We start from the raw sequence: 13,044 nt of genomic DNA on the forward strand, positions 1-13,044 counted from the left end.
GAGAGAAAAATTGGAAATGGTCTGCAGAATCCTTCAGTGTGTTTTCAATGTCTTGTGCTAAGTCAGTAATCTGATCTGAGACGGTTCTCAGAGACAAACTAACACTGAAACAATTTTACTTTGTCTGGTGCTAACAGCCACCACACACTCCCTCTGCACAAGGCCTCAATTCTACACAACTCGTCCAATAACGTTGTCTCTGTCACAACAAGGCCTACTGAAAGCGGCTTGTGACCAAGCTTTGCTGAAGAGCATTGATTTTATCCAGACATATTTCGCCTCCCAATTCCTTGAGTTTAGCATGTTTTGAGCTGTAATGATGCTCCAGATTGGCGTTTCCATTACTGCTAACGCATCGCCACAAACTAGGCACACAGGTCTGCCTTTGACTTCAACAAAAAAATAATCATTTGTCCATTGGAAAGATCAACACTCTGAATCAACTTTTTTTTTCTGTGTAGTTGCCATTTGTAGGATGTCACACCACTTGTTTCAATAACTGTCCAGTGTGTGTGTTGCCAGTGACAAGATTATTTTGCTTTGATCACTGCACTAATCCTGCATCTTGGATTTGGAACATATCCAATGTTTGTATTATTGACTCTTGAGGTCTTTTCTATGTACTTTAATTTCCTTAATATTCATCTGAGATTCAGTTTTTTCCAGAATTATTGATGGTGGACATGTGGATAAAGGTTGGATTGGAGTTAACATCTGTGTCACAAAGAAGTTGACAACATTGTCATCAATCATCGGAGGCAAGGTCATCAACATTGCGAGGAATCATCTCATCCCATCTTGTCATCACTGGATCACTGTAGTTTCACCGCAGTGTGTTAACACTTTCAGTGTGTACACTCCCAGCCTGCCTGGCACTGGCTGTCCTCTGCGTCACCACAGTACAGGCAGACGAGCCGCAGGCAGCCGATGAGAAGCATAGGTATCTGTCCTGTCATGCACTCGTATGTGTCCTGTCTATCCTATAACAGACATTTCTTGCTTGTCCCTCAAAATTTATGTTATTATTGTGATTCACTTAATATAAATTTATGTTGCTATGAAAAAAAGCTCCTAGATTTATTGAATTGCGAGTCCCTCCTGTGGTTGCCTTGGCAGGGCCAGACCAAATGATTTCTCGGGCCTTACATGGCCTGCGGGCTGGAATTTCCTCACCCGTCTTACAGCATGCCTTTCTGCAAGTGTGTGTGCTGAAGGGCGTGGTTCTCAGTCTTCATCGCAGGTTCATCTCCACCGGGACCACACACAGAAAAACCGCTGCGCAGGACAAGACCACGCAGTTAGCTTGAGGTCCCCTACCACAAAGGGGTACAGGCTGTTGGAAAGAGGGAATACAACCAAGCACATAATCAGAAAAGACCCAGTAATTCCCCAGAGTTAACCAGGGGAAGAGGAAGAGGCGAATGTAATATTTATGTGAGTTTTGCCTCCAGAGATATTCATAATCATTCTCAACCACCACAGTCTTGGCCATAAGCTGCTCATCCTGGTGAAGTCATACAGCAGGAGAGACACCTCGGTTGTGGCAGGGAGCCAGAGGTCAGAGGTCAGGGGGCAGAGCAGCAAAGTAGAGGGAAGAGGGGGGAGAAGGTGAGAGAGAGAGAGAGAGAGAGAGATTGAGAGATTGAGAGATTATAAGAAGCAAAAAGGAAGGCATCAATCCTAAGTCAGCATCCTTGGTGGCATTTTTATTTTAGATATATGAGTTGCTTTGGACAAGGAAGTATTTGACTGAAGTTCGTCTCTGCACCCAGAGTTCCGCTAGTGCTCTGGTTCACTTCATTGGCCTTGAGGTCAGTTCCTTGTCCTCCCTGGCTCCAGTGACCTACTCTTTCTCCTGCCATGACCACACCTGGGATCTAGTCACCAGCTGGAAGTGCCCCTGCCCCCTCATTAAGTATTTGTTGTTTAAGTCTCCCTGTCAGTGGCATCTCGTTATAGCAGCCTGAGCTGACTGATACAGAGACTAAGTGCTTTTGGTCATGTCGTCTTATTTAAAACAACCCTGTGGAATGCACATGACTTTCCTGGTTTTAGAAACAATGGAATTGAGGACCAGAGAGGTGAAGGGGCCTGGCCAAAGTCATACGTGTAAAAAGTGGAAAAGCCGAGTGTCCCGCCAGGTCTGCCTCCAGCCGCAGCTGGCATCCCTTCCACTGAGTCCTGTGTCTTCGTCTCTTCCCTCAGCTTCCCCACGGTGACCTCAAAGGTGGCCCAGGCCCTCTTCCCACTCTGCAGAGTCCCTGAGTCACCCCATCCACCCACGTGCTGATGACACCCAAGTCTGCAGCTCCTTTTCAGAACTTTCCCCCAAACTTCAGACTTGTGTGACTTCAAGTAGGCAGCTCCACTAAATATCCTCAGGCCTCTGGCTCATTATGTTGAAACATAACTTGTCTTCCATATTCCTGTCATTTGGTGACATTGTCTAAGCTGGAAACCCAGTGCTCCCCACTCGTCACCCCATATAATCATCAATTTTTATCCTGCTGATTATACCTCCAGTAATCGTCCCCCACTAGCCTGGAAGGGCAGGAGCCAGCTGTGTCTGGCTCAGCACTGTGCCCCTGTATGGGCAGCGTGTGGGGCGTGGCCCATTAGAGGAGCCCTATGCTTGTGTCCAGCACACGAGCGCTTCTCATCCTCCTGCACGGCCTGTGTGCTCCTCTCTCTAGCGCCCGATTCACGCTATCCTCTCTGCTCCCCAACTTGATGCTTTCATATGCATCTAGAAAGAGGTTACCTCCTCCAGGAAGGGTGCCAGGACTTCTCTGTGCTGGGTTAAGAAGCTCTCTTCTGGGTTTCCATAGTTTTCCATGTGTATGTCTATGATTTTGTTACCACACTCGATAGTAATTATCTGTTTATGAGCCTCTTCCTGAAGGGTTAGAGGCTCCAGGACAGTAAAGACTAATAATTGATTTTTGGACTTGGAAATATTGAGGCCATTGGGACCTCGATGAGGTTTATAGGTGAGCAAATAGGAGGAGAGGGTGGGGAAGCCAGTGCAGACAAAGCTTAAGAAATGTGAAAAAAATAAATAAAAGAAGAAACCTGGCCGAGGAGGGAAAAAAGCACTCGGAAGGGATTTCTGTGTGCAGAGAAATTGTTGGAGCAGAGACTGCTGTGACTATTACAGCAAAGGAGTGGCCTCTCCCCAAGGGACCAGGTGTGAAAAGCTGTGGGCAGGAGCCCCATGGCCCTCCACTTGGCCCAACGTGAGCATGTGCACCTGCATGTGCAGTGTGTATGTGTGCGCACACTCATGGGCTCGCTGGGTGTGTCACATGGTGTCCCAGCTACTTCATGCTTATTCCAGACTCACAGACACAGGCAGAAGTAAGGATTCGCGATGGGGCCTGGAAGAGCTGTTGGATCAGCACAGAGTTAGCCTCACGGAGGAACCTTCTAACCTTCTCCTTCCCTCCTCCGCACGGTTTCTTCCGCCACAACCCGTGGCTCACACCACGGGGATGCCCTTTGCTCCTGCTCTCTGACCAGGGTCCCAGCACATCCCTCACTGTCTCCCATCCCCCAGCTCCTTCCATCTGCCAGTCGCTGTGCCATGTGGCAGCCGATTGGATGGACCGTGTCTGTTGTCCTGACACGGTCCCGCCACAGGCGACACAATGCCTGTGCCTAGTGGATGTCAGAGGACCTCTCAATAGGCTCTTCCCTCTTGTGAGGACCCCCCAGCAGATGTCCCTGCTGCCTCCAGGCTACGTCACAGGCCTGCTCAGTCCAGATACAAGGGTCCTTTCCTCCTTCCCCACACCCAGGCCTCCACCCAGCTGGCTCTCCTCTTGATGTTTTCATCACTCGCATCTCAGGGCCCTAGGATTCCAGTGGGGCTGTGGAGCAAGTCCCTCCTGTCCTTACATTCCTGTCAAGTCAGGAGCACAGACCCTTGTCCTTTGAGTGACGCCCTTGCTAATTACTCTTAGGGGACAAAGACCATCTTGCCTTTGGTGAATGGTTCCTGGCTCCATCCTGACACCCCTGTGAAACCCTGCTCCCATTTTATTACACAAAAGACCACCATCCCCACCCAACTCTGACTGGCCTTGATGTCTTTGTCGCAAGTGTTCCCTTTGGAAACACAACCATGAAACAACACACGTCTTCTTTGCTAAGGAATCCTGGTTTCCTGTCTTCTTGTTTAACAACTTAATCTTTAGCGTCTTTTGAAAACCTACTTTGTTTATCCATTCTTGTTCAAATTCCCAGGCTCCCCACCTCCTCTAAGATCAACCTCAGCACTTCCACCCCATGGACAGTGAGGCTTCCGAAGAACCCTTTGATAACTGAGAGTGTGGCGGGTCGGCGAGGGGAGAGATTCTGAGCGTGAGTGGAATCAAAGGGCTGATGGAGCAAGAGATGTAGCAGACTGGGCTCCAATCGAGGCAGTGAAGTTGGATAATATCAAGAGACGGAGAGCAGATGAGCTCAAGCTGTGCCATTGGGTGGATGACGAGTTCAGGTTGGACTTGTCATGTTTAGAGTTCTAGATGGAAAGTAGGTGCTGGTGGCCAGCGGGGAGGCAGAGTCAGAGCCTGGAGCTGGAGTGAGAGGCAAGGGCTCGCGGTGGAGACCTCGAGCGACGTGTGCAGAGAGAGTGACGCTGGGCTGGGTGTTGTACAAAGGGAGCTGGGATAAGTGCCTGATGTACATCATCTCGGTGAATTCTCCTAGTAACACAAGGCAAGAGGTATTTAAATAAATATATGCATGGGGGGCCAAAAAAGGAGCCATCAGCCAAAATGGCAACAGTGAGTTTCTCTGAGTGGTGGAATTTACTGGTGTTTATTTGTACTTTCTTATATTCTTTCTTAATAATTTTTAAATTAATTTTAGAGCGAGAAGAAGAGAGAGGGAGAAAGATAGAAACATCGATGAGGGAGAACATCGATTGGCTGCTCCTGCATGCCCCCCACTGAGGATTTGGCCCACAACCTGGGCATGTGCCCTGACTGGGAATCAACCCGGCGATGTCTTGGTGCAGGGTCATCGCTCAACCACTGAGCCACATTGGCTGGGCTGTACTCTGTTATCTCTACAATGATGAGTTACTACCTATAAAAAGGTGACAAAATCTAAGTGGTCAGTCCAATGCTTGACCTGTATGATCTCATTCAATGCTTGTACTAACCCAGGAGCTGTACATTATTATCTCTGTTTTCTGGATGAGAAAACCCAGGCTCAGAGAAGTCATCACATCACCCAGGTCCATGGTGAGTAAAGGATGAGATGGGTGTCAGTCCACACCTTGGACCACTGTCTACAGCACACTATACTGATACTTAAACCAGAGCATGTTAAGTCAAAGAGATTCTCTTCTATGCTGGGACAATGCTCCCATTTGGTCCATTTGCCCAGGTTTTCTAGGAGTGAGTCTTGCAGTCTGTCCAGGAGGGAGAACGTTTTCATGAGAAAAGAAAAGTGAGGGCTTAGAGGGGTACAGAGAGCCGACTGCATAGGCTGACTCGTCCAGGAAGGGATTCTTGGAAGAGGTATATGCCCTGGACCCTCTGAGCAGGGAGAGGTGGGAGGGACCTCTTTGGAATGGGATGGTGTAGTAAAGGCAAAGAGTTTGGGGAACAGGAGAAAATCAGTTTGAATGGGGCAGGGCAGCCAAGGGGACTGTGGGGTTGGTAGGCACAGGTTGCATTCCAGCTCCACCATTACTTTGTGTAAACTCAAGAGGAGCGACCTCTTGGTCTCAGTTTCCTCATCTGTAATCTGGAACTGGTGCAGTTTAGGTCTTAGTTACTCAGCACCCATTTCTTCCTGGCAGGGCCCCATCCGTCGGGGCTGTGCTCCACGCATCACATGTGTACGGGAGGTGGACTCCTGGTGCCTGCCCTCCCAGGTCTGTGGGTCTGGCTACCCTCTCAGGAATGGTTCTTGGGCACAATGACGCCCGGAGAGAGGAATTAGGTGGGCTGCTGGCCCAGGTAGGTCCTGCCACCCAGGCTTTCTAGAGTCACCCAGTTCCTCTCTCTTCCAGCAACCTTTGAAGTATGAGCTTTTCCAAGAAATTAACCCTTATGTTAGCCAGAGTTGATTTTTCTTGTTCCTTCTTGATACAGGTGACTGCCTCAAAGGGATGTTGTGAAGACTGACTGCTCAAAGTAGGGGCACGGCCCTTAACATGATGCCCTGCACACCATAAGCCACTCGCTGGGTGCTGGAATTATTCCTGAAAAGGACATTGGAAGATGCAGTGGAGTGTCAGGTAGGCAATGGCCACTAAATCAGTGTTTCTGAAACTTTGTTTTAACACTCAGTTACAGATACGCTTCATACGTGACTTAGTGATGGGGGACTGAATGTTCTCGTTGGCTCAGAAAGGTCCTGTTTATGCTGGCATGATTATTATTAGCCCCCCTTGTACTCTGAAAGTGTCCCAGTTTGGATGACAAATCATATAATCAACTTACCCACACACACGTGTGTATCACACAATACTTACCCTACTGAGAGGCACTCTAATAATTCTTATTTTACTTTTTAAAAAGTGGTCAAAACTTATTAAATTCATTTTATGATCTTCTAATGGGTCATGACCCTCCATTCTTTTTGGTAACTCTGGGGAATGTCAACTCAGTTTTCTCTTCAATAAAATGCAATACTGTGGTGCTCCCTGATGCATTTCAGAAAGAATGCTGGGCATCGCTGGACAGTGTACTTGGGGGCTTAAATGTGAGCATTGATGTCACTAGTAAATGTCTCTGTCCGAGGTTTTATGAACCTGTTTGCTGTTGTGCTGATGATGGTTATAGACTCACTGTATAGTACCTCACTATAATGAGTACAAAAATTTAATTTGGCTTCAAACAGTTTTAGATTGCTGGGGGGGAAATCAATGATGTTTATTTGGGCCCTAGTTTGTTCATTAAAATAAATTACCTTTGTGTTCTGGGCTGGCTTTCATAAAGGAAAGTTTGCTGTTATTAAGAGGAACAGACCCCAGGGATAGTAACATCTCTAAAGGAAAGTTCAGCCCAGCTGGTGTGGCACAGTGGACTGAGCATCGTCCTGTGGACTGCGAGGTCCCGGTTTGATTCCCAGTCAGGGCACATGCCCGGGTTGTGGGCTCCATCCTCAGTGCCAGGCGTGCAGGAGGCAGCCGATCGAGTTTTCTCTCTCACATTGATGTTTCTATCTCTCCCTTCCTCTCACTATAGAAAATCAATAAAAACATATTAAAAAGAAAGAAAGTTTTGCTAAGCAGCCTGATGAGAGACAGTGGTGAGAAGGGTCAGAGCCGAGGTAATTGCTGCTGGAACCTCTCCCCGCTTTGAGCATCGCTGTGGTGTTCAGTCCGTCAGAGCCTTGCCCTAACCCCGTGGGGCCACGGCGAGATGCATCCTGTTGAGCTGAGAGCCTTTGCACTTCTTTGGAGCTAAACAGAGTCCCAGGTGGATCCCACAGGGATGTTATTATTGGGAAGATCACAGGTATTTGTACATTCCAGATTATTACCCTCCAAATGCTGTCAGGAGATGAGGGCATTTAATAGTGAGGTAACCTCAGACACAAAGGACTCCAAACACTTGCCCCGGGTCAGTCACATTTCCCATGACAGAACTGAGCATGTTGTACTGACTGCACATGAGAACAGAATCTTGAAGACATTCCTTTGATGTTTTAGATCAATATCATGACCAGTGTCACTGGCCAGCATTGTCGGAGGGCCCAAGAACCAGAGGAAGCTGGCAAAGAAATCAGACAGTGGGTCCAGATGAAATTTTATCTGTGGCCCTTTTGATTCTGTTTTTTTTCTAGTGTTATTGGTTCATTTTTATGAAACCATTTTGGGAAATTGTGTTTTCTAACTTTTGATATAGGAAGCTTTGGGGTGGGCTTGGATGGTTGGGAAGGGTCATTGATAAATGAAGGTCAACCCAAGGTACATTTAGCAAGTGTGACATTTCTGTTGGACAGGGATTTTGGAAACTTAACTGCAGGCTGTAAAAGACCCCTGATGTGTCTTCTTTGGTCACTTTTCCTCTTTAAACAGATGTCAAGCAAATCAGCCCCCTACTGACATAGTTTGCGAGTAATAAAAAATCGCTCCTAGCCCCAAACACCAGAGTTTGTTGTTTCACTCATGACTGCAGCGCGTCCGTTCTGTGCTAGCCACTTGAGAATTAGGAGCTATAGTTAAAAACAGAAACAAGAACTGCTGAAATCAAACACATTTTAATTGAATGCAAACTCTCCTGTCTTACACAGGAAACTTTCCAAAAGAAGCCCAGGGAAAGGCTGCGATCACACTGGCCAAATTCAATGGCATGATTGGCAGCTGGCAACTGCTCTGCATCAGCTGTTAAAGTTAGACCAGAGCCACAACTTAGCACGCTGAACTCCAGCAGCAGGAAGGAAGCCACTGCGGGCACGGCTCTGGGTGAATGTTGCTCATCTGGAAAAACTCACATCTCTGCAGTAGGTCTCAAAATGCACCTCACCCTGCTGCTTTGACAACCATGAGCTTAGGGGAAAGTTATTCAGGCCTCTTTGACAATCAAATGATGCATCCCATGGTGCCTGTAAATTAAATTTCTCCAAGAACTACAAACAATGGATAATTGCACTTTACCTTTAAGGCCCCGATGATCACACCCACTAGCAGAGAGAGAAATGTGGGGCTGTGTGGGGCAGATCTCCAAAAACTTCATTCCCACAAAAGGAAGAGACCAGAAGAGGACTGAGAGAAATGCATTTGAGGGCACAGTGTCCAGTTAGGAAAATTAAGTAAATGTCTATAAAAGCCAAAATGTTCATTACACAAACCATCACTTGATGCCCTGCTTGGGAAGTCTGCTCAGTCTCATGGGCCAGCTGATCTTCAGGATGCTCAGTGGACTGAACACTAGTCCACTGGACCTTGGACAGAGCAGGGAGCAGACATTGCTGTACCTGTTGCCTAGGTATTCACTGGTTGTGGGTGTGCTCTGCTTGTATGAAAAGCCAGCGTATGATGACCATGTTTTCAATGGTTCATTTTACAAAGAATCTATTTAGATATTCAGGTCCCTCACTATGCTTAAAATAAGATCCAATGTGTAGGTCACATTCTCAAAATATATCCACTGTGCAAACTGAGGCTCACAATTACTCTGCTTCCAGGACACAGGTATTGGGAAAGAGCCGGCAAGCACCATATTGTCATCATTGACTAATTCACTCACCCATCCCTAAATGTTTATTGACATTTCTGTAGCCACTAGATTTGGAAAACCACCAAATCAATGGTCCCAGACCCACACACTTTCTTAATGAAATTTTTTTCTCCCTGTAGCAATGCTTTTTCTACTTTTCTCAGGTCTTTGTCTGCTGGGCCTATTATTAACCAATGGTGACATGATGTCTTATTTAGAATATAAGAAAGAAATGCCTGTTTCCCTCAGTGACCAATCTAGCTCAAACAACCAGGCTTCAGAGGGGCTCCAGCACACTTCTCGTCTGTGCAGAGACACTGCTCAGCATGTGCCCCTCACATTCCCCAGCCTGCTGTGGGTCTGGAGGGCTGTGGGGCACTCTGGGGCCAAAACATTTAAAAACTGACACACAGCCCTTTGTTTTTTTCCCCTCCTTTGACCTCCTGGAAGGCAGGGGTGAGATGGTCAGCTGTCAGTTGAAGCAGGTTGGGGTATCACATCATCACGTCATTGCCCAGGGTCCTGGAGAGGCTTCTGATCCACACTGGAGTTTGTATGAGCAAGAAATAAACCTGTGTGGAATTAAGCCACTGAGATTCCAGGACTGATTTGTTACCGTAGCACAGTTAAGCAACTCTGACCAATACATTTGTCAACAGAGCAAGAAAGGGGAGCTCACTGTAGAACTAAGGTTTTCTGTTTTAATGACACTTGAAGTTTTAGCTTTCATTCTACATTTTATTTCCCATGAATGCCTTGGTACTTAAGTAAAGGTAATAAATTTAAACAACTTTTCTATGACTACAGCACATTCCATTAAAATTGATAAAAATTTCTAAGTATACAAAGACCCACCAATTCAGAGCCCAAAGCAAAGGAAAGTCCAGTGCATACTGACTCAGCCATCAGCCTGCAGAGGCTCGCCTGCCCGGATCTTCCTGATGGTCGCAAAGCCCGTCACTGGGTGGAAATACTTCCCAAGACTCAACACAACTTTTTCACACAAAGGCCTTTAAATACTTGATGCCAAATTGATTGGGTATAAACTGCTTTTCAACTTAAAACCCAGCTGTGAAATGAACATCGAGTAATAACTTATATATCTGCTCATTCCTAATGAACGAAACAGCTGCTGCTCACAGACGAGTCAATTGATGCACAGATGGCTTAAGAGGATCCTAATAAATTTAATAAAAACCTCTTCCCCTGCGCTCTCCACGTTATTGCTTAGAACCCACCTTACCTCTAGGTTTTCTTTTTGTCTCATCTGTAGTATCAGAATTATCCTCTTTAGACTTTAGAACTCTCCCCAGTGCACTTGATCACAACTACCAAATGTCCTTTTTTTTCACTCATATAATAGAGTTTTAAAAATTATTTTATTTTTTTTTTTCAGATAGAGTGGGAGGGAGAGAGAGGAAGAGAGAGAGAGAGAAACATCGATGTGAAAGGGACACATCAAGTGGTTGCCACCTGCACGACCCAACTAGGGCCGGGGACAAACTGCAACCGAGGTACATGCCCTTAGCGGGAACCAAACCCAGGTCTCTCTGGACCACAGGCCAACGCTCTAACCACTGAGCCAAACCGGCCAGGACTAAAAATTATTTATGTTTTTATTTTGATCATATATATGTATATACATATATCTCCATATTAACATTTTCAGTGGCACTAATTGCATTCATGATCTTGTGCAACCACTGTTTATTTCCAAAATGTTTTCACCACCCCAAACATAAACTTTATAACCATTAAGCAGTAATTCCCCAATGCCTCCTTCCCACAGTGAATGTAGTGATTTTAACATAATGTCTATGGGAACTGGATTGTGGGGTCTTGTCTCATGTATGCAGTCTTGTTAGTAAATGAACTGTTCTAGTTAAGTTAATTTTCCAAATAACAAAACCATAGGCTCCAAAGTTTTTTATTTTATTTTTATTTTTACTATCTTTTATTATCTTAATAGATTTTGCATGGAACATTTCCTAAGGGTACTCCTGACTTCCTAATAGCAGGGTATAGCTAACATCTTGTAAACTCTTCTTGATAGAGCCCTAGAATAAAAATTAATTTTTTAAAATCCTCACCCAAGTATATGTTTTTATTGATTTTAGAGAGACAGGAAGGGAGAGCGAGAGAGAAACATCAACCAGTTGCCATCCATACATGCCCCAACTGGGGATCGAACCCATAACCTGGGGTATGTATTCCTGGTCAGGGTATGTACCCTGACCAGGAATTGAACCTGTGAACTTCCAGCATACGGGATGATGCTCCAACCAATTGAGCCACCTGGCCAGGGCAGTAAATGCTAACCTTTGAACTGCAGTCTAACAATGAGGCCTATCGAAGTGGTTGAATTACCCTTACACTAAATGGCCCCAGACTACATGGCTATTTTAGTTTTGTGTAAACTTAAGAATTTTATTTTGTTTTTTATTTCCTGTCAAGCTGTCAGCTTTCACTTGGTATTAATCTAAGAGTACTGTTTTTATATTAGTTTTTGTTTTTTAGTATTGTTGCTTTTTTATTGAGGTGAAATTCACATAACATAAAATTAACCATTTTAAAGTGAAAGATTCAGTGGCATTTAATGTATCAACAATGTTGTGTAACCATCACCTCTATCTGATTCCAAAACCTTTCATCACCCCCAAAGGAAAGCCACATCCATTAGCAATCAGGGTATTGGGGGTTTTGCAACAACTCTTATGACCTTTAAATTTCTGCTCCAACATGCTGTGAACTTGGAACCTATAGCACCAGTTTGCTAGGCCTCTGTGTAAACAGGTAGCTAGAGTGTGGGCCTGAGCTCAGGGCTCCCATTGACAACATTCAGGGGCTGCGTTTACTTTCATTAACATGTGATAATGATTTTTGGCTACTCAAGGAGCTTCCCACCCGCTCAACTTCTCCCATACTTGACACATCTGGATAATTGAGGTTGTTTAATATATGTGGCTTGTGGGTGTATTTATCCTTTATTAAACAAAACAATGTATAGAGCCCTACACATTACCATAGCCTAAGACGCATTTCTCATATTGCTCACCACGAGCTTCTGCATGGAGCCATAGCACTCGGAAGGGGCCTTAGGAAAATTCTAGCCCAGGGGCTCTCATCCTGGGCTAGAGGTATCAGAATCATCCGGGGACAGATTTTAAAAAGCAGATGTCTGCCTGAATCCCAGACATAGCACACCATATCTCCCAGGGCAGAGCCCAAGACTCTGTCTTTTAAAAACGTTCACCGCATAATTCTGTTGTGACTGATAGTGTTTGGAAATCATTGGTCTGGCTAGCTCTTCTTTTTAAAAAATATTTTTTCTTTATTGATTATTTTAGAGAGAGGTAGAGAGAGATGGAAACACCGATGAGAGAGACATCGACTGGCCACCTCCTGCATGCCCCCCACTGGGGATCTGGCCCATGACCCAGGCATGTGCCCTGACTGGGAACTGAACCAGTGGCCTCTCGGTGCATGAGTCAACGTTCAGCCACTGAGCCACACCGGTGGACATGGCTAGCTCTTCTTCATCACACATCTTGTGTTTAAAGACGAAGTGCCACCATCCCATGGCTCAACTCAGCTGACTTTTGGCGTCCTACAGCTCAGCAGCCAGCACAGCAAAGCGAAGAGTGCAGAAGCAGAGCAGGCTTAAGAAGAAGGAACAGGCACTGGGTTAGAAACACATGGACCCTTTCATTGCCTTTTCACTGTGGTTCATTTATGCTGTCCGTGAAACCTGACCTTCTCTCCAGTTAGCAGCAGAACTCAGCAGGTGGCAGAGGGAGGTCACTGCTTGTCTGGGGCTTCTGAACAGGAGGGAGGGTGTGCAAGCCAAGACTTGCATCTTGAA

General features: G+C 45.9%; 1 protein-coding gene across 1 annotated transcript; it reads right to left on the reverse strand.

Annotated features, from left to right (window-relative positions):
• Positions 1 to 1,231: 1,231 nt before the first annotated feature.
• Positions 1,232 to 9,216, reverse strand: TMEM272 (transmembrane protein 272). The gene is given in 5 exon segments (XM_036249809.1): positions 1,232 to 1,500; positions 1,503 to 1,533; positions 8,621 to 8,654; positions 8,656 to 8,728; positions 9,213 to 9,216. Coding segments are annotated over 5 exon segments (411 nt in total).
• Between the last annotated feature and the right edge of the window lie 3,828 nt (positions 9,217 to 13,044).

Source organism: Molossus molossus, unplaced genomic scaffold (genome assembly GCF_014108415.1).
Source record: "Molossus molossus isolate mMolMol1 unplaced genomic scaffold, mMolMol1.p scaffold_m16_p_9, whole genome shotgun sequence".
Taxonomy (NCBI): domain Eukaryota; kingdom Metazoa; phylum Chordata; class Mammalia; order Chiroptera; family Molossidae; genus Molossus; species Molossus molossus.